This window comes from Halichoeres trimaculatus, unplaced genomic scaffold (assembly GCF_033239565.1).
Source record: "Halichoeres trimaculatus isolate MK-OKI-2021-1 unplaced genomic scaffold, fHalTri1.1 fHalTri1_scaffold_22, whole genome shotgun sequence".
Classification (NCBI taxonomy): Eukaryota; Metazoa; Chordata; class Actinopteri; order Labriformes; family Labridae; genus Halichoeres; species Halichoeres trimaculatus.
In genome coordinates this window covers 17212645-17232081 of record NW_027437200.1, presented here as the reverse complement: position 1 = coordinate 17232081, position 19437 = coordinate 17212645, and the positions used below count along the sequence as shown (strand labels likewise).

Here is a 19437-nt window from a genome sequence, read left to right as displayed (position 1 = left end):
ATTTAATCTCGGAAATTGAAAGTTTTTCTTAGAAAAATATTGATAAAAAAATTGACTTTTGTGGCCCTGATCCTCTTCTCTACAAATGAACTGTGGTCAAACTTAAAAAATAATAAATACACCTCGTTGAAATGTTTTTCACATCCATTTGCTGTGGTGACATAAGGATATTATTTTGCTGCATTGAACTGAAGTCCTCTTATTTCAGAAAAGTTTATTTTTCTTTAGTTATAAGAGCTTAAAAAAAGGGTTTTCTCACGTTTAATGATCATTGACAGCTGCTGTTCTGCATGTTTTTCAGGGATAGTAAAATATACAAGGAAAACATTAAATGAGGGGGTATTTCAGCTTCGTAACCATACAGTTGTAAAAAGTGGAGCCATGCTGTCCACTCAGTCTACGGTGGCAACATGCCCTCAATGTAAGATGGATGGCTCAAACCATTTCTGATCATTTCTTAACAGAAAGTAGTTAAAGGTAGTTAAGAGTAGTTTCCAATACCCATCCCTAGTTTGGATTTATTTGTAAGAAGTAAAAAAAATTGACCAATGGAGTCAGAAAAATTAGCTTGTTTAGTTTCCTTATACACGAAACTAAACAAGCTAATTTTTCCAACCACAGTGGCAAATGTTTTTTTTTTTTTTTTAACTCAGGTGTCATTTTTTATCTTTTATGTATTGAACCAAGACACTTTTCTGGACTCGTGTTGAATACAGTGAGATGATTTTTGTTCAAAAATGACTGCACGACTTGCTTTGATTTTTGTTTTTGCAGTGAAATTACAAAACATGCAACCTTCAAGCATGCACACACTCACACACACACTTACACACCGTTACCCCTGGCTGCCTGTCACATGTTCAGTCATCGCTCAGCTGGTGTTGACTTCAGAGGGGACGAACCCTCCAAACAGTGAATTCTTTGTGCGAAACGAGCCGGAGCAGAACAATCGTGTCTGAGTGTGGGGGGAAAAGCTTTATGGGAACAGCATGAGGTGTCTTTATGAGCAGCAGAGGGTGACACCATCACTCTGCCAACATTTCCTAATTAAATCCTGTAAGTGTTTTCAAGTGAAAGGGCTGTTTTTTATGTTTCTTTACCATTCCTGTTGATTTACCTGAAAAAAAAGTGAAAATGTTGCTTGAAATTATTGTGATTGTTGCAGAGAGTCTCATTTGTTGTGATTGAACTGTGATGTACACATTTTTCCATTTGGGACTCTGAAAGAAACTGTTTTGTTAAACTTTGAGGTACTTGAGATTTGTATCAAGATCCAATAAACTGCAAAACCATCACAAACATAAGCTTGTTGAAGTTATTTCAACAGTAATAGCACGTCTGTTATCACTCGTCGCCAGCAGAGGGCGCCATCTTTTAGAAATGGGATCCGTCAGTATGAATTTCCAGCTAATCACTGAAGAATAAAACAAACATGAAACTTGTTTAAACAAAATACATATTTTTAATCAAGGTATCACATGAAAAATAAACTTTTAATGTGAAAATGTCACATTTGAGGAACAGGAACAGTCTGTGTGTCTGAGTTTGATATAAGACCATCAGTGTTTCAGGCTGAAGGCACAAAATGAGAGAAAAAAGTCCATTTGAAAAGAGTCCCTCTGTTCAGAGAACGCCACGACACGACAACAACATGACTCAAAGTCACATGCCCTCTGTGCTGTAATGACCTGATCTCTTCCTGGCAGGTATCAGCAGGTCACAGTGACCCGGGTGCTCACTCAGCTGGTCCCTGAGCCAAACATCTCAGATTTACTCACGGTCTGGTTTTATGTTCAGTAAAAGTACATCGTGGTTATAAATGTCACAGTGGGAGGATGCACTTTGGAAATAACAGCCTTGTTTTCTTGAATAGAAAAATAATGCACTGCTGGAAAGTTTGAGTCCTGAGGCTGACTGTTGAGGAAAAAAGATCAGTTACTCTTAAATATTAATCTGTAAATCTGACAATTATCACTTTTAATACACTATAAGCTGTGAAATGATGAAGCACATGACAGCTCCTCTAAAGTGAAGCCAACACATTCGAGCTTCCCTCAACTGACTGACTCTGGTTTTAGTCATGTAAACAGAAAAGGCATGTTTTTGTTTTTTTATTCATAAATTTTTTTATATTTTCAATTTTCATCTAAAATATTTTTTCTGAATTTAAATCTGTTGTAATTAGTCTCGACTACACTGATTTATGTTCATTTTTCTTCAACACTTCATTTCAATTAGTTGTGAAAATGAGCCATGATTAAGAGCTCTGTTGATGATAATGAAGGTGGCTTCTGTATGACAAAATGAGGTGTGATACTAAGGGCCTGTGTCCACTGACAGCATCTTCTGCCCTGTCAGCAACTTAAACCTTGCTTCTTCCTGGCTCTGATGTTTACACTGCAAAAAACTGAAATGTTATCAAGTGTTTTTGTCTTTTTTTAAAGTAAAAATTGTCTTATTATACTCAATATGAGCCACTTTCAACCTATCAATCCAGAAAAATGTCTTGTTTCAAGTTATCAGAGTACAAACATGAGGTTTGAATCGCTTGTAACCATTAAAAAATTCTGCCAATGGAACAAGAAAAAATTGCCTGAAAATTTCCTTGAGACTAGAACAATGTCTTAATACAAGTAACTTTTCTCTTGTTCAATTGGCAGATTTTTTTACTGGTTACGAGCAATTCAGACCTCATTTTTGTCCTTAAATAACTTTAAACAAGACATTTTTCTGGATTAGTCATGTGAATTTGCCTCATATTGAGTCTAAAAAGGAATTTTCTACTGAAAATAAGACAAAAACACTTAATAAGATTTCAGTTTTTGCAGTGTACAGGCTTTCACATGTTCCTAAGAACTGATTTTAGTGTCAGTCAATCAAAAATCGTAAAAACAGATGACAGAGATTGTGTCGTACCATCAGTAGCAGCTCAGACCAGGAAATAAATTGTCTTAGAAAAAAAAAAAAAAACTCCCTTGCCTGCTCAGACTCTGAATGAACTACGCCATTAGTGTCAATAAAGACAATATCAAAACGCCTGTCTCTCTGTAAGCACAAAAAATGCGGTTAGTGGACACAGGCCCTCATATGGGTCATTAAACTTTTCATAATTTTTTTGAACAGGTTTTTTCGTCTAGGTTTGTAAATCAACATTTTTTTGAGTTCATAAGTAAACAAATATTACTTGCTTCAATCTCACCACTATTGTCTGGGAAATTCTGCTGGCTGACAAGTGTTAGTGACGGGTAGCGCCCCAGGTGATGCCAATGTGTGATGTAAACAATCGTGAACTGTCAAGGTTAAAGGCTAATGATGTCAATGGATCAAACCATTTCTGTCAATTCTTATCAGGAATTGATTATTGATACTCATCCCTAGTTTTTCCTCTTATGATTTTCATTCGCCTGTGAGGGAGAGGTCTATCTGCCAACGACAAAATGCATCAATGAAAATGCAATTAGTGGACACAGGCCCCTGTGTGATCATTAAACATTTTGTGTTCTCAAGTTTCTGCAGTTTCGTCCGTGGACTGTGCCAACCTGAAGGATTGGTGAAATGTAAAGTGTCATTAACAGAAGTGTTGGCAGCTCAACCAGTTCATCCATTCTTGTGAATCTCAAGCTCTACATGTCGGCGCCTGTTGTGGGAAGCTATTTTGAAATCACTTCTGTACAATTAGAGGAAATAGACATGTTTCTTCTGTCTTCATTAACAGTCACTGTAATAAACTAAATAAAAGTTAAGATGTATGTTTGTTGTGTTTCTTAAACAAACTGAATTTCTGTTTATGCATCTACAGGGCGATGCAACTTCAGCTAAAAGTATAAAAATGTCAAATCTAAGAATTAACAGTGTGGACTTTATCCGTTTTTTAGGACTTGATACCAAGAACAAAAAATAAATCTTCAAGTTTCCATCTTGCATACCCTCCTGTTGTGCATGTAAAGTGATCACACGTTCACTTTGTTACTAAAAAAAGTTTAAACTGAGGTTTTTTAAGTGTAACAGAGTTCGGCCGCTAACAGTCAGGCTTCTCTCTACACTCCAATTCAGTGAGGTATAAACAAAAAGACAGGCCCAGAAGTTCTTCATCTGACGGCTTTAAAAGGCTCTTCATCCTCCATCCCTAAGTGTTCGAGCTCCTCTAGCCTTGTTCATTCACTCATTCATTCATTCATCTGTCGGATCAGTGACTCAAGTCGGACGGCAAGCTGTTCATCTGCTCCATCTCTGGGTGTAAAACCTTTTCTGTGTCAGCAGGGGAACGCCTCTCTGGAGGAGGAGGGTCTTTGCAGGAGAAGTAGTGAGGCAGGGTGGCCATGGCGATGGTGCCGAGGATGAGGAAACTGCCCGCCACCATGAAGGAGGCGATGTAGTTGCCTGTGACGTCCTTGAGGAATCCTGAAGATGTGAAAAATAAGAATATTTAAATGATACTGAGGTATTCATTGAAGAAATCAAACATGAGCAGCTTCACAGGCTGTATTTTTCTCACGTTGCAAGGGATGATTAAGACAACCACAACCGTCATTAGTTTCTGTCGTCAAAGTGAAACCAGAAGTTCTGGTTTCTCAATCATGTGAATGTCCTCAAGTCTCATTACCACTCAGTAAACACACTAACTGTAGGTTGACAGGATAACAGTGTAACTGAGGCGACTCTCGATGGGAAAGGTACGGCAACAACAGTTTGACTATTACTACAACCAGCTGTAAAAATCTTTCATCCTCAAGGACACACTAACTCCTGACTCAGGACTTAGGGGGTTTGAAATGTAGCAATTCTAGCAGCAGATGTTGCTAATTACATTAATTAACGCTGCAGAAGCACCCTCGATTGGTGACTCTAATCGGTGTCACCTGTTCTCCTGCTGAGTCAACAGTTTTTCTATGAAAAGAATTGTGAATTAATAGTTTCTTTAGGGAAAACCAAGAAAAGAGAAGAAAGAAAAAGAAAGAAGAGAGGAGACAAAAGCTCATTAGAAAACAAAAAGTAGGCTTGCTGGTTTATTTTTTGGACAGGTAGAAGTCCTAACTTCTTAAATCAAACACACAGACACATTTTGAATAGTTTAAACCACTGAAAAAAACTAACTAACTTTTTTAGGTACCTAAACGCATCCCCGTAACTGTGAGAGAATGGAGGAGTAGGGGATTTTCCATACTGGACATGAACACAGCATTGCAAGGTTGTATATTGAAGAATAGAAATTCTAAATTGAAAAACTTTGAGATATTATTGTTAAAAAAAATAGAATTTATTACCACATAAACGTATAAAAGTACCGAAAATTGGTAGCGGGCATCGGTACCGTATTGCTTCAAATGTGAAAGTTACCCATCCCTAATGGTAGCCAGTGGGTGTGAGACGATTTGCAAAAGTCACAAAGCAAATGCAAGAGCAAAAACAAGAATGCAAAAGCTACAACACAAATGTTAACGCCACAACACAAATGCAAAAACAGCCACAACAGAAGTTAAAAACATTGGGTATCCTGACTGGAACAGAAAAGTTGCAAAAATGAGTAAATGATTTTCTTTTTTAACCTGATCTATGATAAATAAAGCTTCGTAGGGGTCTCACCTTGTAATATCCTTTATGATACTCATATTTCTTTATTTACCAGAAAAATATGTCATCTTATATTTAGCTTTAAAGTTTAATAACTTTAGCATTAAAGCCAAATTTATCAAAGCTGAAGGAAAAAAAAAAAGAAAACGACCATTCACTTACTTTTACAACTTTTCTGTGTCAATAACTGTCCTATTAACTTCTGATGTGTTGTGTTGTGTCGTGGCGTTTGCAAATCATCTGACACCTACTGGCCACCATACTCCAGTGGTGCATTAACACTAGTTCATGTTCCTCTATGTTAACGCACTTTGTTTACCTTATGAAAACAACAACAGTGGCTGAAATGAGCCTGAAATGCTCATGCTGATGACAGCAGTGTTGGAGCCAGAAGTGAAACTCTGTTTATCTCTTGATACGTGATATGAGAGAGTACAAAGCCACACCCCAAATGACTTATTATCTCTTCAGGTTATTAGAGTTGAAGAGTGCTGTGTTGTGTAGAGTAAATAAAAGCCAGAACAGCCTCTGTGCACGTATTTGGTTGTTTTTATAAAAAGGAATTTGATTTGTAGTCTCCTCGAAGAGCCCCTGACCCAAACAGCTGTTCTCACTCTGCTCTGCATGCAAGGAAATTCAGCGCGATCGTTTGGAGTATGATGAGGTGAGAAGCAGAGGGTACCAGTGGCTCTTATTTTTTATTTTCTGCTTGTTAATGTCCTGCTTAGATTTAGAAATCCCTGAATCTGTCATCAGAATCAGAATCTTCAAACTGAGCTGGCCAATCAGAGGGAAGGGGGTTGGTGGAGCCTTAAAGAGACAGCAACTAAAATTTTCAAAGGGTTTTATTTAACACCACGGTGGGAAAAATAGAGTTTCTTAAAACTATAAATCAAGTCAAGTTACTGCCAGAAGGACAGAATAAAGACTTAGAAAAGGACAGTACCCCCTCTTTAAGACAGTCAGTAAACAGTGAAGGATGGAATTTGCAGCTGTTTGTTGAGGTTAAGAGTTACAGATCTTGAAAAAACAAACAAAGGGCTGGGATAACTGGCTGGTCAGACTAATGTTTGACTTCTTTAGCCTCAGTTTGTTAATGTATAGGCATGGATAAACACAGCTCTCTTTTAGTACCTTTGCATAATTTCTCTGTCTTTGTGCTCTTACCTGACAGAGGAGCCCCCAGAAGCCCCGCCCCGCTCTCGATGAGCTGCAGCAGCCCAAGGGCCCCCATCACACGCTGCACACCCACAATCATGGGCACCACAGCGAACACCAGCGAGGTCAGCGCCCCGGAGCAGAAGCCGTACAGGAGGCTGATCATCATCAGAGCTGTGTAGGATCCTGACAGGGAGCTCACGGGCAGCAGCATGATGAAAACCCCCGCCAGAGTCGTCCACGCGCTCAGCAAATGAATAAACCGGAAGTGACCCAAGTCTGAGAACCAGCCGGACACAACGCGGCCCAGAATGTCTGTGGCACCGGCTGCTGACATGACGAAAGCTGCTTCGTACTCGGAGAAGCCGGCTTGTCGGCTGTGGGCGACGAGGTGAAAATATGGCACAAAGTATCCCACGTTAAGAAGCGTGACGGCTAAGGTGTAGGTGATGTAAGGCCTCTCGAAGAGCAGCGACAGCTCCAGGTGGGAGGAGACTCGGTGAAAGATGGAGGCACGTGGCTCGGACTCTGAAATGATCTAATTAGGGGGAAAAGGAAGAAACACTGAATTAAAATCTCTGTTTCCCTCAGTGAACACAGCTTCAGCCACACTTCAGACAATGTGCAGGGCAACAAAACCCAGCCTTACTAACCCAAAACATCAGATCCAATAAGCAGTTCTGTTTTACCTTCTCTGGGGATTTTGGACGTGGTTTTGGTCTTATAAGGGCTCCACAGGGTATAATATTCAGACTGAGACCCCCAAGAATCAGCAGGGCCCCTCGCCATGCGTACACCTCCACTAGGAGCTGGAACAACGGGTTGAAAGCAAAGGAGGACAGGCCGATGCTTGAGAAGCCCAGGCCTAAAGCCAGAGCGCGCCTGCGGGTGAAGTTAGCCATGACTGTAGCCACCATGGGGGTGAAGACAAGACCCCAGCCCAGACCTGGAGGAGAAGGGAGAGAAACTAGGTTACCTGCAGTTCAGAGGGTCAATTGAAGGTAAATTTGCAAATCTTGCATTATCAATTTTTGTTTTTTTTGACAAGTTAAAAAATTGACTATTGCTGCGTTTCATTTGTACTCGGAACTGGGAAGTCGGGAGTGGGAATGACGTCATCTCTGAGTTCAGCGCTCCAGAAACCAAGTCAGAAAACGTGATGTCTTAACAGCAGTATCTCTATATTTAAACATACTCTACATGTCGGAAATTCGGACCTCGGGGGCGTTCCAACCAAAGACTCAATGACTACAAAAAAAAAATGGACGTCCATTTGCTCGGCTTGAAGTGAGGTCTCCACAAAAACTGCTCCCCCTGGTGGCTGGCTGCAGTATAGGTTAAAAAATCCATCTCCCCAGTCATTCCAGATGGGCTACGGTCAAACTTTAAAAAATGAATACTTCTCGTAGAAATGTTTCTCACGTCTGATTGTTGTGGTGATTTGAAGATATCATTTGGCTGTCTTGTATTCAAGTCCTCTTCTTTCTGAAAAGTTTTGTTTTCGTTAGTTATACAAGGTTAAAAACTAGGCTTAACGTAACGTTTAACGATGACTGACAGCTGCAGTTCTTATGTATTTTTTTCGGGGATTGCAAAATATGTCAGGAGGTAGAGTCAAGAAGGGATTAGACTCTTTAAAGAAAAACAAATATTATTATTTTTGTCACCCGGCTCCACTCAGATTCTCCCAGAATCCCTCACGGGGGAATCTTGGCTTCCCACTTGGAACTTGGAAATTCCGACTTTCTGGTACAAATGGAACGCAGCATTTATCTCAAAAAGCAAGTTATGTAAAGACTCTGAATACATTTTTTGTTATTCAAAAAGGATGTTATGCAACTTTTTATATTTGAGGGTAACAGAGATGGAATCCAATTTTTAAAAATATTTGTGAAAAAAAAAAAAATTCAACCTTTTTTTGGGTTTATTGCGCTTAAAAGCAGTTAATTGTAGTAGTTCAGGCACAAGTCAATACATATTATTAAACTTGAGGTTATATCAATGTAAAGCAAATAAAATACTCAGAAAAAATGGATTATGATATGTATATATGTAAGAAAATGTCCTGGCAGACTTCCACAATGGTAGACTTCCAGGGTTAACTAAGAACAAAAGCATGCTTTACCTGAGATAACACCCATAGTGAGATAGAGGTGAACGAGGCACGTGGCCTGAGAGGCGAGAATGAGGCCGAGGCCGGCGAGACATCCGCCTGTCATCACCACCACACGAGCATCGTACGCGTTACACAGCGCTGCGCCAAGTGGACCTGCAGAAAATACACACACAAACATCTTCATTCACGAACATCTGAAATTATTACCGCCACCAAGGAGGTTATGCTTTTGGGAGAGTTTCTCTGTTTGTTTGTGAATAACATAACTCCAAAAGTAACAGATCTTAATGAAATTTTCAGGAAATGTTCAGAATAGAATAAGGAAGAAGTGATTAAATTTTGGAGTTGATCTGGATCACCGTCTGGATCCAGGACTTTTTAAAAGGATTCTTTATCATTGTGAGATAGGGCTGTTTTCACCATATGTGTATATAACTCCACGATGAATGGTCGGATTGTTTTGAAAAACAATACAAGACAAGGTCACCATAATTTCTGACAGATGTAAAAGTACGATCCAGATCCTGGCAATATTCTGGATACTAAGATCTGGAATATGAAATATGTACTGGATCATCATAATTTTCAACACTGTCAGGAAACAAATTATCGTACAAACCTGCAGCTAACACCAAATTGTAGCAGACAGTCTGCTGAAAGGAGGTATAACATTAAAGTCGGACTAAAGTGTTGGTGACAATCAAAATATGCTTGGCGGAGGTCTGAGCTCTCTGAGTGCTTTTCTAGTTTAAAATTAAAAAAGGTTTTAATGGTAAAATTGTAACGGGTCATGAGCCGACCTTTTGAATTCTAGGCTAGCTTGATACTTCTCTGGATTACCAAGACAATGAGTACAACGCAAAACCAAAGACAACAAGTGTTATAATTTTCCATTATTGTTTGAAAACTATGCACAAAAGTCTTTTTTGGGTAAGATACCTGTGAGGCATTGCAACATGAGCTCTTCATAAGTGATCTGCTGCTGCTTGTTAAAGGGTTAATGAGTAGCAGCTTCAAGATAACATGGTTCACCTACTTTCTGCTCTCCTTTGGTTACATCTTTACTCATGTGTTTAATCTCTGTTATTGAAAGCATTTCTGCAGCTGTTATGCTAATCAGCTACATGCTATTTTTGTTATAATTGCATAATAACACATTCATACTTGGACTCACTGAAGAACTGCTGAGCGGCCAGTCCCGTGGAGGAGATCCAGGAGATGGCCTGAGCGCTCTCCTCAAAGTACTGCACAAACTCCACGAAGAAGACCCCCAGGCTGCGCATCAGGCCGAACACCAGGCTCGTGCTGACGAAGAGAGCAGCGACCAGCACCCAGCTCCAGCCTCCATCCTGACCCTCAGCCTCATCGCCCGGGCCCTCTGCTTTAGGCTTGGCTTTGGCCATGTCTCACAGAGGTGACGCTGCAAAGATAAAACACATGCAGGTGAGAAAGAAGAAAGTATGGGAGATCTGGAGGGAAAGGAGTGAAAGGACCATGAAGATAAAAGAAAGTGATGTCTGTGCTCTCACGGCGGTGCAGGACAGCCCTAAGACTCTGACTGGTTGTCAGCTATGATAATGATTAACTTCCTGCAGGCCAACAGATCCCCTGGACGTGTCCTGTAAGTGTGACTGGGCTGCTTAACAGGCTGGCTTGTATTTTAGGGCAAGATATAGGTGAGAGGTGAACTCTGGCACAGCAGGAGAATGATTGTGGATTAGCTGAGACGAAATTCTTCACATTCAAGTCATACAAGGCAAAAACAACTTTCACTAGATTTTTTTTTCATCAGCATCATTGTTTATTAAAAGATTTAGAGCACACTTTTGAGGTTTTTTAAAAATATGCACTCAAAAGTGTGCACATACAAGTGAACACTTTTGAGTGTGCTTTCAAGTGTCCAAATACAAGGAAATCAAAGTTCTTCATAAAATAAGTTGCTTTGAAATTTCCAAGTCTACTTAAAAGAGTGCTTCCAAAGATGTGAACTAAAAAGTACTTATAAAAAAGTGTGCACTCACCAGTTTACGTTTAAGGTCACATTCACAATGTTGCTCTTAAGTGTGCACAAATAGGAATTAGATTAAAAGGACACTTCAAGGTGAGAAACTGAAAGCATCCACTAATAAGTACATACGAGCTATTCACCTTAAACACTTTGAAGTGTGCACCTATGAGTTCACTTAAAAGTCATTCAACTTTTGCTTTTTTAAATGAGCACTTTAAGGGGTGAGCCATGAAGTGTGTACTTGAAAATGTGCACCAACAAGTTACTAAAGATGTGTTGTACACAGTGAGTACTATTTAAAGCATGGGGACACTGGGAAGACATCTTTCTAGGAATCCTGTAGCCACAGCTTATTCACTTCAGGTCCAAACTCAGATGTGGGGACCTTGTAAGGGGGGACCAGCTCGTGAGATGAATGTGACTGAAAAAAAAAAAAAAAAAAAATTATATATATATATATATATATATATATATATATATATATATATATATATATATATATATATATATATATATATTTTTTTTTTTTTTTGCCAACCTGAAGTTGACCAAAGCAGAACTCAACGGTTGGGAGAACATATGAAAACATATGAAAGGAAGTCATAAACAGGATGTAGGCTCTGGGTGGAGTCAAATACTAACCTGTATCAAAGATCATGCTTAAAGCCTTGACTGTAGTTGGTGTTCAATTTAAGTCAAAGTCATCATGTATATTTCTAGGGATGCACGATATTATTGGCATAATATATGTATCGGCTGATAAAAGCTTAAAAACACGTTTATCGGTATCGGCAGATATGACAATTTCTGCCGATAGGTGCTATTCAGTTAGGATTATTATTATTTTCCATCTGAAAAATAAGCTCCTTAAATAAAATGTAGCACTTCATTTATTTGCACTGCAGAGCTCTGTGTCTGTCACCAGGTTGTCACTTGTACACATTGTACATTTAAAATGTGATCTCAAGAAATTATTTTTCTGTATTTCAATACTGAATGTCTTGAGTTTGAACAAATAATACATTTCTTATTTATGGTAAAATCAAATGTTTTTTGTCTTGTTTTATGTGTGTTCTTGAAACAAATAAGACCGTCACAATCAGAGTAACATATAAATTCCAGTCCAGGATAGACTTAGCTTTCTTTACAGTGAAAAAAAAACAAACAAACTTGTGATTATTGGTATCGGCCAAAAGGGGTTTCGATATATCGGCATATCGGATATCGGCAAAAATCCAATATCGTGCATCCCTATTTATTTTTACATATCTGTTTGTTCTTCTAAATATATCAATAAATACATTTTAATTTTCTGATTTATACATTCATTCATTGTGCATAACAACACAGACAGGAGTGGAAACACTGGTTGTGTCAAAAAATTCTGAATTTGGAATATGTCATGATGACATTCTCCTGCACTATCAGGAAGTGTGTGCTCCATTTACCTCTGCTGCTGGATCTTATGATAAAGCAGCTGCAGCCTCACAGAATCACCCTGTGAGCTTCATTCATTACACAACCACCTAGAGATGGAGGGGCGAGAATGTGCACTCGGAACCCTGCACGTGTTCCCTCCATGGGTTCCCTCAAACTACAACTCCACGTAAATGACGTAAGCTGCACACTGCGCTTGCGTATTGGTCATCATACAGCTGTATTATGAAAAAGAAAATCATAATGTCGGAGACTAAACAGGTGTTAACAACAAAGTGACACTAATAATATAAATTAAATACTTTTTGAATTTATGTGCAACTTTCAGGAGATGTTTACTGTTCTCACGACGGTGTTTACAATTGAGTTAACCGTTTCATTACCAGCAATCCTCAAGACAGATGGTATTAACACAATGGCAACACACCGTACTGAACTACACTGTACATCGGCTTTGAAACCAGCTGCGTAACTCGACAGCACTTACCCTCAGTGTGTCAGCTTTCCGCGCAGCACCACATGCCCACTGCCTTCAAGTTAAACGAGAAAAAACCGCAAGATGACAGCAAGTCCCTCTGAATCACGTGAAGGCAACGGAGGAGTTCAACAGTCACAGCACAGCTAAGTGAAAGCGGTGCTGTGCTCAGCACGCAGGCGCAGTCACCCTCCTGTCGCGCGCACTCAGCATATTTAACAGGATAATAACTCGTGCATGGAATGTCCAACTTTTGGCGGTTTTTAGGCACCTTCTCTGAAAACGTTTGCACTGCAGCTTTTTTGTTTTTATTTATTTTTTCGTCTTTTTTGTGTCGTAGACCTATTAACTTATTTCTAAAACGAACCGCTATTGAATAAAAGCTGTAAAAATGATTTAACAAGTTTCGCGGCAAGTTTACGTGTTCAAAGAAGCAGCTTTATTGCACATTCTTGGATAAACAAATTGAACAAAAACAGTAAAATTGAAAATTCATTTTTTGAAAAGGGGAGAATTAAAGAGTGGGGACTTTTACACACCAAACTTAATGCTATGGCTCATTTTGGCACTTCAGCCAATGAAGGCTAACTGTCCTAAAAATAAGCTAGCTATGTAGATACATTTTACGTGATTAGCTTTACACTTTTGCTTTCTACCTCAAACGTTTCTGTCCCTGTTTCTCTCCAGCTGACAGTCACATGAGTTTCCACATGCTCAACACTAGAGGGCAATCACCACAAGGTGTTTAAATATCAACAGGAAGGTAAGTATAGCATTTCAGTCCTTTATGTTTTGGAGTACTTTAGCTATGTGTACTAATACTTTAAATTTCACTTATAAACAGTATGTAAAACAAGTATTTTACCATTTACTTCATTTTGAATTCTATATAAAGTAGTTCAGCTGGATTCATGTTTACTTTTACTTGCTGTTCAGTCAAATCTTAGTTTATTCATTTAGTAGCTAATGTTGTTAGCACATATTTAATGCCTGCACACAACAGTTCTGACATATTTCTATGTTTTTGGCATTTAAAAAAAATTTAAATCTCATCATTATATTACATTTTCTTTTCATTTAGAAGCTATTTTTTCCAAACAAAAGATGTAAACTTGTTTGCTTTCATGGTTGAACATGTCACTCATTTCAGATATTTTGAAGAGAGAGTCACAGCTAGAACCTTCAAACCTTAGTTTATGAATTTGACAGTTTTATTCTACTTTGGAAGCTATAAAGTAGAATGTTGAAGTGAAATATCCTAGGTCGTCTTTTTGTTTTGTTGCCCTGGATTGTGAGTTTCACTTCCCCTCTGCCACAACACCCGTATTCACTGTAACTAGATACTCCTAAGTAGTATTCCCTTACTGATTGGACCCCAGATGTCTATTTTTCTAACTCAGTCAGACTAATTTGGTGATAACTTACAGGGAAACCCCAGCTATTGATGAAGGGGAAAAAATAACTAGTTGTCGTTTGCTTCATTTCTTTTTCTGCAAGGTGGTGAAACGCTGGAAAGCCCCGTCATACTTCCAACGTTTGTCTGCCGAGCGTGGACAATAAGCCCAGCTAGCCACAACTCATCAGGGAGCAGGAAACTGGGGGGTGACAGAGGGTGGGAGAGTTCAGCAGGAGTCTGCAGGAGTCGAACTCCTCGCCTCAGGAAACACCGGCGGGCTCACACACGTGTGGTCGCCCAGTTGTGTGAGGAGTGCCCAGCGTTAATGGACCTGGAGGAAGCAGGTGCCAGCGGATTCATTGTTTCCACCAAAGAAGCAAAAAGAAACAAAACAAAAACAGAGTGTGGAAAATGAAGAAGACGTGATTCATGGAGGGGAAGAAATGAGAGGAAGGAAGTCCAGGGAGGAGAGAGGCAGAGTTATGAGCTGAAAGAAAATGTTGGCTCTTCTCAGCACCTCGTCTGCATCCTTATAGTGTCTGAAAGACTTTTTACTCTTGGTACATGTGAGAGTGCATGATATAAACGACACACTGAACAAAAAAGTTCAAATTGATACAAAAAGATTTATTTAAGTTGTACAAAACCATCTTTGTCCAGCAAATTAACCCTCAAATACAAATGTAAATTCTTCATCTTTAATCCAATCACAATCATCTTCAGTTTCTCATCTCAGAAAAATATATCATTCAACATTTAGACTTCACTACAAGACAGCTAAGTCCTTTGCCTGCCTGGACTGTGTAAGATGAATAACTTAATGCTTTCTCTTATGACCACACAGGCCCCAGGCCTAAAGGTTGAGTTAAATATGAGTTAAATACATTTATGTAGGTAAATGCAGAAACTTCACTCCAAACACCTTCAAACTTCTCCACCACTTCCTCTAAAACATACTTCGTCTTTCCACATCCTCTTTTTAAACTTCTTGAAAATCCAGCGTACATACATCACCAAACCTCTCATCATCTAGTTCACATCCCGTCCCCTTCATTCTGTCTCTTCACAAACCTTCACTTTCACTTTCCTCTTCTCAGAAAAGCCACCCAGAACTTCTACTTCAAACTTAACTCCAGACATGACATCCATGCTAAAATGAATTTGAAAACGTGCATCTCTTCCACCCACAGCCCACCCACCTGGTGTAAATTATTTTGAAATTGCCAAAAGTTTTCATTCAATGAGTCATCAAATTTCACATTTTTTCTTTTCGTCTGATTTTTTCTGTGCAGATTCAAAGGTCAAAGGTCGTCCCTCTTCAGCAGGCCTGCAGCAGAGCCTGGTAGGGCTCGGTCAGGATCTTGTAGCGGATCTTGGTGTTGGTGACAGCTCCGTGCTTCTGCCTGAGGTGCAGACGTAGCTGACTCTTGTGGCGGAAGTGGAGGTCGCACTTCTCGCACTGGAAAACAAAAAAGGGTCAACGAATCAAACAGGGAGTAACAATAAGAAGCCACGTACTGCATGCTGTGTTTTCATGGGCCAGATGCTCACCGTGTAAGGTTTCTCTCCAGTGTGAATGCGCAGGTGGCTCTTCAGGGTCTGCAGGTGGCGGAAGCGGGTGCCGCAGGTGTGGCAGGGGTATGGTTTCTCCCCGGTGTGGATGAGGACGTGGGCTCTCAGATGAGCAACCTAACACCAAAAAAATGTTTGGTCAACATTTTCATTTTGCTCGAAGAAAATTTTCTCCTTCAAAGTAGCCTTATCAAAATTTATTTTGTTTTGGGCCTTCAAAAATGAAATAACAACCAAAGACAATCTGACATTTATTGTTCCTTAAAGGCAGCTCTCACCTGCACAAATCGGGCTCCGCAGGTGTCACAGCGGTACGGCTTCTCTCCTGAGTGAATGCGTGAGTGAGTCTTCAGGTTGGCAGGGCGGTTGAACTGGGCACCGCACACGTTACAGCGATACGGTTTCTCACCTGCAGCGGGAAAATTTAAAGCTAAGTTTTGGTTTTGATTAAAGTGAAACGTTAGAGAAAGGTTTTATGAAGCTGTACCTGAGCAGGCCGTCTTGGTCACCTGGAGGTTTCCAGAATAACAGTAGGGGACATAGAAGGTCTCTCTCTTGATTGGGTGTTGGCGGGTGGCTTCAGGATCAGTTGGGTGCAGATTTGGGAAAATGGGGCAGGGGGACACTGAGAAAACATGAAAAATACATTTAGAAGATTTTTTCTTGCAGAGGTTGAAGATTTTACTTATAAAAGATGTTTGGTTCATACCTGCTCCGTCATTTTGAGGCGGGGGCACAGAGGGCAGTGGCCCGAGGGGAGGGGCTCGGCCAGAACCCTCGTAGCAGGAGGCCTGCCCCTGTCTGATCGAACAAGATTCATATTAAAAAAAGCCCCAAGAGTTAAAAGCTTTTTCCATAACCTTTCTAACTTTCTTACCTATCAATCTGACCAGGCACTTCTCCAGACCACGCCTCTGTCTTTGCAGCTTGGGGTGTGTGACTCTGAACCTCCTCCTCCTCCTCTTCCTTCACAGTGGGGGATGCACAGAGCGGGTTGAGTACGATGTACTTGTATTTCTTCCAGTTGCAAGCTTTTGGGTCTGGTGTGGCTCTGATGTCAGTCTGAAAAAGCAAACAAACCCAGTTACTTCAATTGAAAAAGAAAAAGGAAAAAACACTAAAAGGGACTGACATTTTCAATTTACGTAACTCACCACAAGGTTTTTGTTGCACGTGTTAGATTCTGCAGGGGAATTCGGCTGGCAGCTGGAGCGGGCCGGGCTGTCTGGAGATGGAGTTGGGGTGCCCATGATGGGTGACTGAGGCTCTCCTTTCAGCACATTTGACCCAGGCTGGCAGGTTGGGAAAGCCCCTGGCTTCAGAGAGCCTCCGACATCCGCAGGGAAGCTGTGGAAGAAACAGAGGAAGTGCTGTAATGAGCTAAACAAACACATGCAGCAGAGCAGAAACAGCTCATATAATAATGGCAAAGGAAAAAAAAAAAACCTTACCTCGTTGCTACTGCTGCTGAGGGGAATCTCTGGGGTCCTCGGTTAGGGAGGTCACCTCCTTTGGGAGCTACAGAGGCTACAGACACCCTGGATTCCAGCTCCAGTTGTGGGCGTCTTGCACTCGAATTGTCCCGACTGAAAAACAAACAAAACTTTCAACCTCCCAAGACTTCACAATGAAACTGTGTTAATGTGCTGTTGTGCTTTCTGCTCACCAGTGCAGCTGCATGAAGTCCCTGCAGGTGTCCGCCACGTGGTCCATCTGAAGGTAGGTCGCCACGGAGAGCACACCAGAGACGGTGTTTGGAGTCAGAGGGAGGCGGGAGGTGTACATGAAGTCGAGCAGCAGGGAGACACTGGAGGGATCCAAGGTGTCGGGGAGGGAGACGCTGCCACCACGCCCCTGAAGAAGCACGCGGCGGGAGTAGAGGGAGTAGAAGAATCCACTGAAAGGAAAGAAACAAGAGAAATAAGAGAGGGATTCTTCAGAAGTGATGTTTCAAAGGGTTATAATGGAAGTGAAAGCAATATGAGAGTATTTAAGGTCTCCTCACCTGCAGGCCACGAGCACAGCACAGTGTGCCCGCAGGTGAGCATTCCCCACGACCAGGGTGGTGTCAGTCAGGATGTTGCGGTGCCGGAGTTCGTTCAGGTTGAGCAGCACGTCGTTGGAGTGGCGGGTGAACTCTTTCACGTATCCTTCAGGCGGGGTAGAAGCCCTCATCTCTTGCACTCGGTCTACACGGTTTCCCTCGATCACTTCCATCATCTGAATCTGCAGAATGAGCGTTTTGTGAATGAATGAAACGAGGAAGCAATGCACGATTTAAGGCTCCTTATGATGCAGTTAGATTACCTACCTATGTGTGTAACTGAAGGAATAAATAAACAGGAGTGTCCCAGACACTTCTGTTAGGTGAGACCAGCTCCCTACTCGTACCTGCGTCAGGAGAGCATAAGAATAATTTCAGAAAGGAGTTCTCAAATTAGACAGGAGTTAGAAAATGCAGTCATGCTTGAAGGAAAGATAATCAAAACATTAAATGTAGCGAAAAGATACTATTATTAAGCCTTAAAACAAAGCACAAACATTTACATGAGAAAACTACTCTGATTTTAAACTTTAAGCTTTTTAAAAATGACTCAGGAAAAGACAAAATCATCTTCATCTCTGAATACAGAATCTAAAAATGCTTAACGCCAACTCACCCCGACCAGCAGGGACGAGATGTAGTGTTCACCGTGCTGACTTCAAACCTCCTGGGTTCAGTCTTCAGAGACGTGAAGCAGTCAGTTTCTGCTCAGCACTCTGAGGAGAGCCTGGAGGGAGGGGACTCTTTATAACGTTGCGCAGGAAGCCCCCATACAACCAACACTGCTCGTTTCCTCTTTCCTCAATGGCCCACGCGCACACTGGAAGCAGCGCAGGAAAGGCCGCGGCCCAGGCCCCGGGCTCCAGGTATTTTTAGTGGCCTATTAGTTTTTGTAAACCCCCATTGCTCTGAGCGAAGTAATGGCAGGAAAGCATCGTGTGTTTTTGTGCCACGCTGAGAAAATATATATGAGGACCCTCGGGGAGACGTGGTACGTGCCTGCCTGTCCAGGGGTAAAACTTTAGACTTCCCCCACCAACGCTTTCCTCTCCTTCAGCCCTCTCCAGGACAGAGGAAACGTATGAGGGGAAGCTGGAAGAGCTGCTTATTGTTGGATAAACAAGCTGTTCACTCATCAGGCAGATCCTATCAAAGGAGGTTTTCAGGGTCAATGTTTTGGTCTCAGTTAACTGAAGATATCTAGTCATCAATACGCTCCCACCCCCCACCCAATTAACAAACAAACAAATACATAAATAAATGAATGAATGAATAACGCAAAATTTTTCAAAAACTTACAATAACAGACTTATTTTAAATTATTTGTGCAGAACAGGTCAGAAGTTTTTAGGGGAACAGCAGTTCTTAGATAAAAGGTAATATTAAATAAGTTAAATTGACACATGGAGTAAGTATAAGATTCACTCAAAATTAACCATTAAAAGTATTACTGTAAATTTTGGATTAAAAAACAAACATGAAATATATAAACAGCAAGAACTATGTGTAATTGAAACATTTTTGCACTCTTTTTGTAAAATTCAGTTTGCATATTAGATTGTGTTGTATGGAATGTCCCAGTGATTTGGAAAATGTTGACTTTTTTTATTTTTATTTTTTAACCTTCTCTTTATTGTTTTTTTTTGTTGTTGCATACAAA

General features: G+C 40.6%; 2 protein-coding genes across 2 annotated transcripts; both read right to left on the bottom strand.

The window, feature by feature from the left end:
- Positions 1–2702: 2702 nt before the first annotated feature.
- On the bottom strand, positions 2703–12907 carry slc16a13 (solute carrier family 16 member 13). Its single transcript, XM_074698955.1, has 6 exons — positions 12778–12907; positions 10020–10265; positions 8855–8998; positions 7419–7675; positions 6739–7267; positions 2703–4401 (listed from the first exon to the last, which is right to left on the bottom strand). Exons 2-6 carry the CDS (start codon positions 10246–10248, stop codon positions 4187–4189), a joined length of 1374 nt encoding a protein of 457 aa, XP_074555056.1. The 5' UTR covers positions 10249–10265; positions 12778–12907; the 3' UTR covers positions 2703–4186.
- Positions 12908–14814: 1907 nt separating this feature from the next.
- On the bottom strand, positions 14815–18543 carry bcl6b (BCL6B transcription repressor). The gene is made up of 12 exons (XM_074661852.1): positions 18394–18543; positions 18045–18124; positions 17739–17959; positions 17400–17630; positions 17185–17319; positions 16888–17080; positions 16611–16795; positions 16443–16534; positions 16221–16358; positions 16012–16142; positions 15713–15850; positions 14815–15620 (listed from the first exon to the last, which is right to left on the bottom strand). The coding sequence occupies exons 3-12, from the start codon at positions 17951–17953 to the stop codon at positions 15480–15482; spliced, it is 1599 nt and encodes a 532-aa protein (XP_074517953.1). The 5' UTR covers positions 17954–17959; positions 18045–18124; positions 18394–18543; the 3' UTR covers positions 14815–15479.
- Positions 18544–19437: the final 894 nt, after the last annotated feature.

Coding starts and splice junctions, on each gene's coding strand:
- bcl6b (XM_074661852.1), bottom strand. CDS start 17,953: ATGATGGAAGTGATCGAGGGAAACCGTGTAGACCGAGTGCAAGAGATG. Junction 17,081..17,184: donor TCAGCAGCAGTAGCAACGAG/GTAAGGTTTTTT, acceptor TTTCTTCCACAG/CTTCCCTGCGGATGTCGGAG. Junction 16,535..16,610: donor GTGCCTGGTCAGATTGATAG/GTAAGAAAGTTA, acceptor TTGTTCGATCAG/ACAGGGGCAGGCCTCCTGCT.
- slc16a13 (XM_074698955.1), bottom strand. CDS start 10,248: ATGGCCAAAGCCAAGCCTAAAGCAGAGGGCCCGGGCGATGAGGCTGAG. Junction 8,999..10,019: donor GGCCGCTCAGCAGTTCTTCA/GTGAGTCCAAGT, acceptor TATTTTCTGCAG/GTCCACTTGGCGCAGCGCTG. Junction 7,676..8,854: donor CACTATGGGTGTTATCTCAG/GTAAAGCATGCT, acceptor CTTCTCCTCCAG/GTCTGGGCTGGGGTCTTGTC.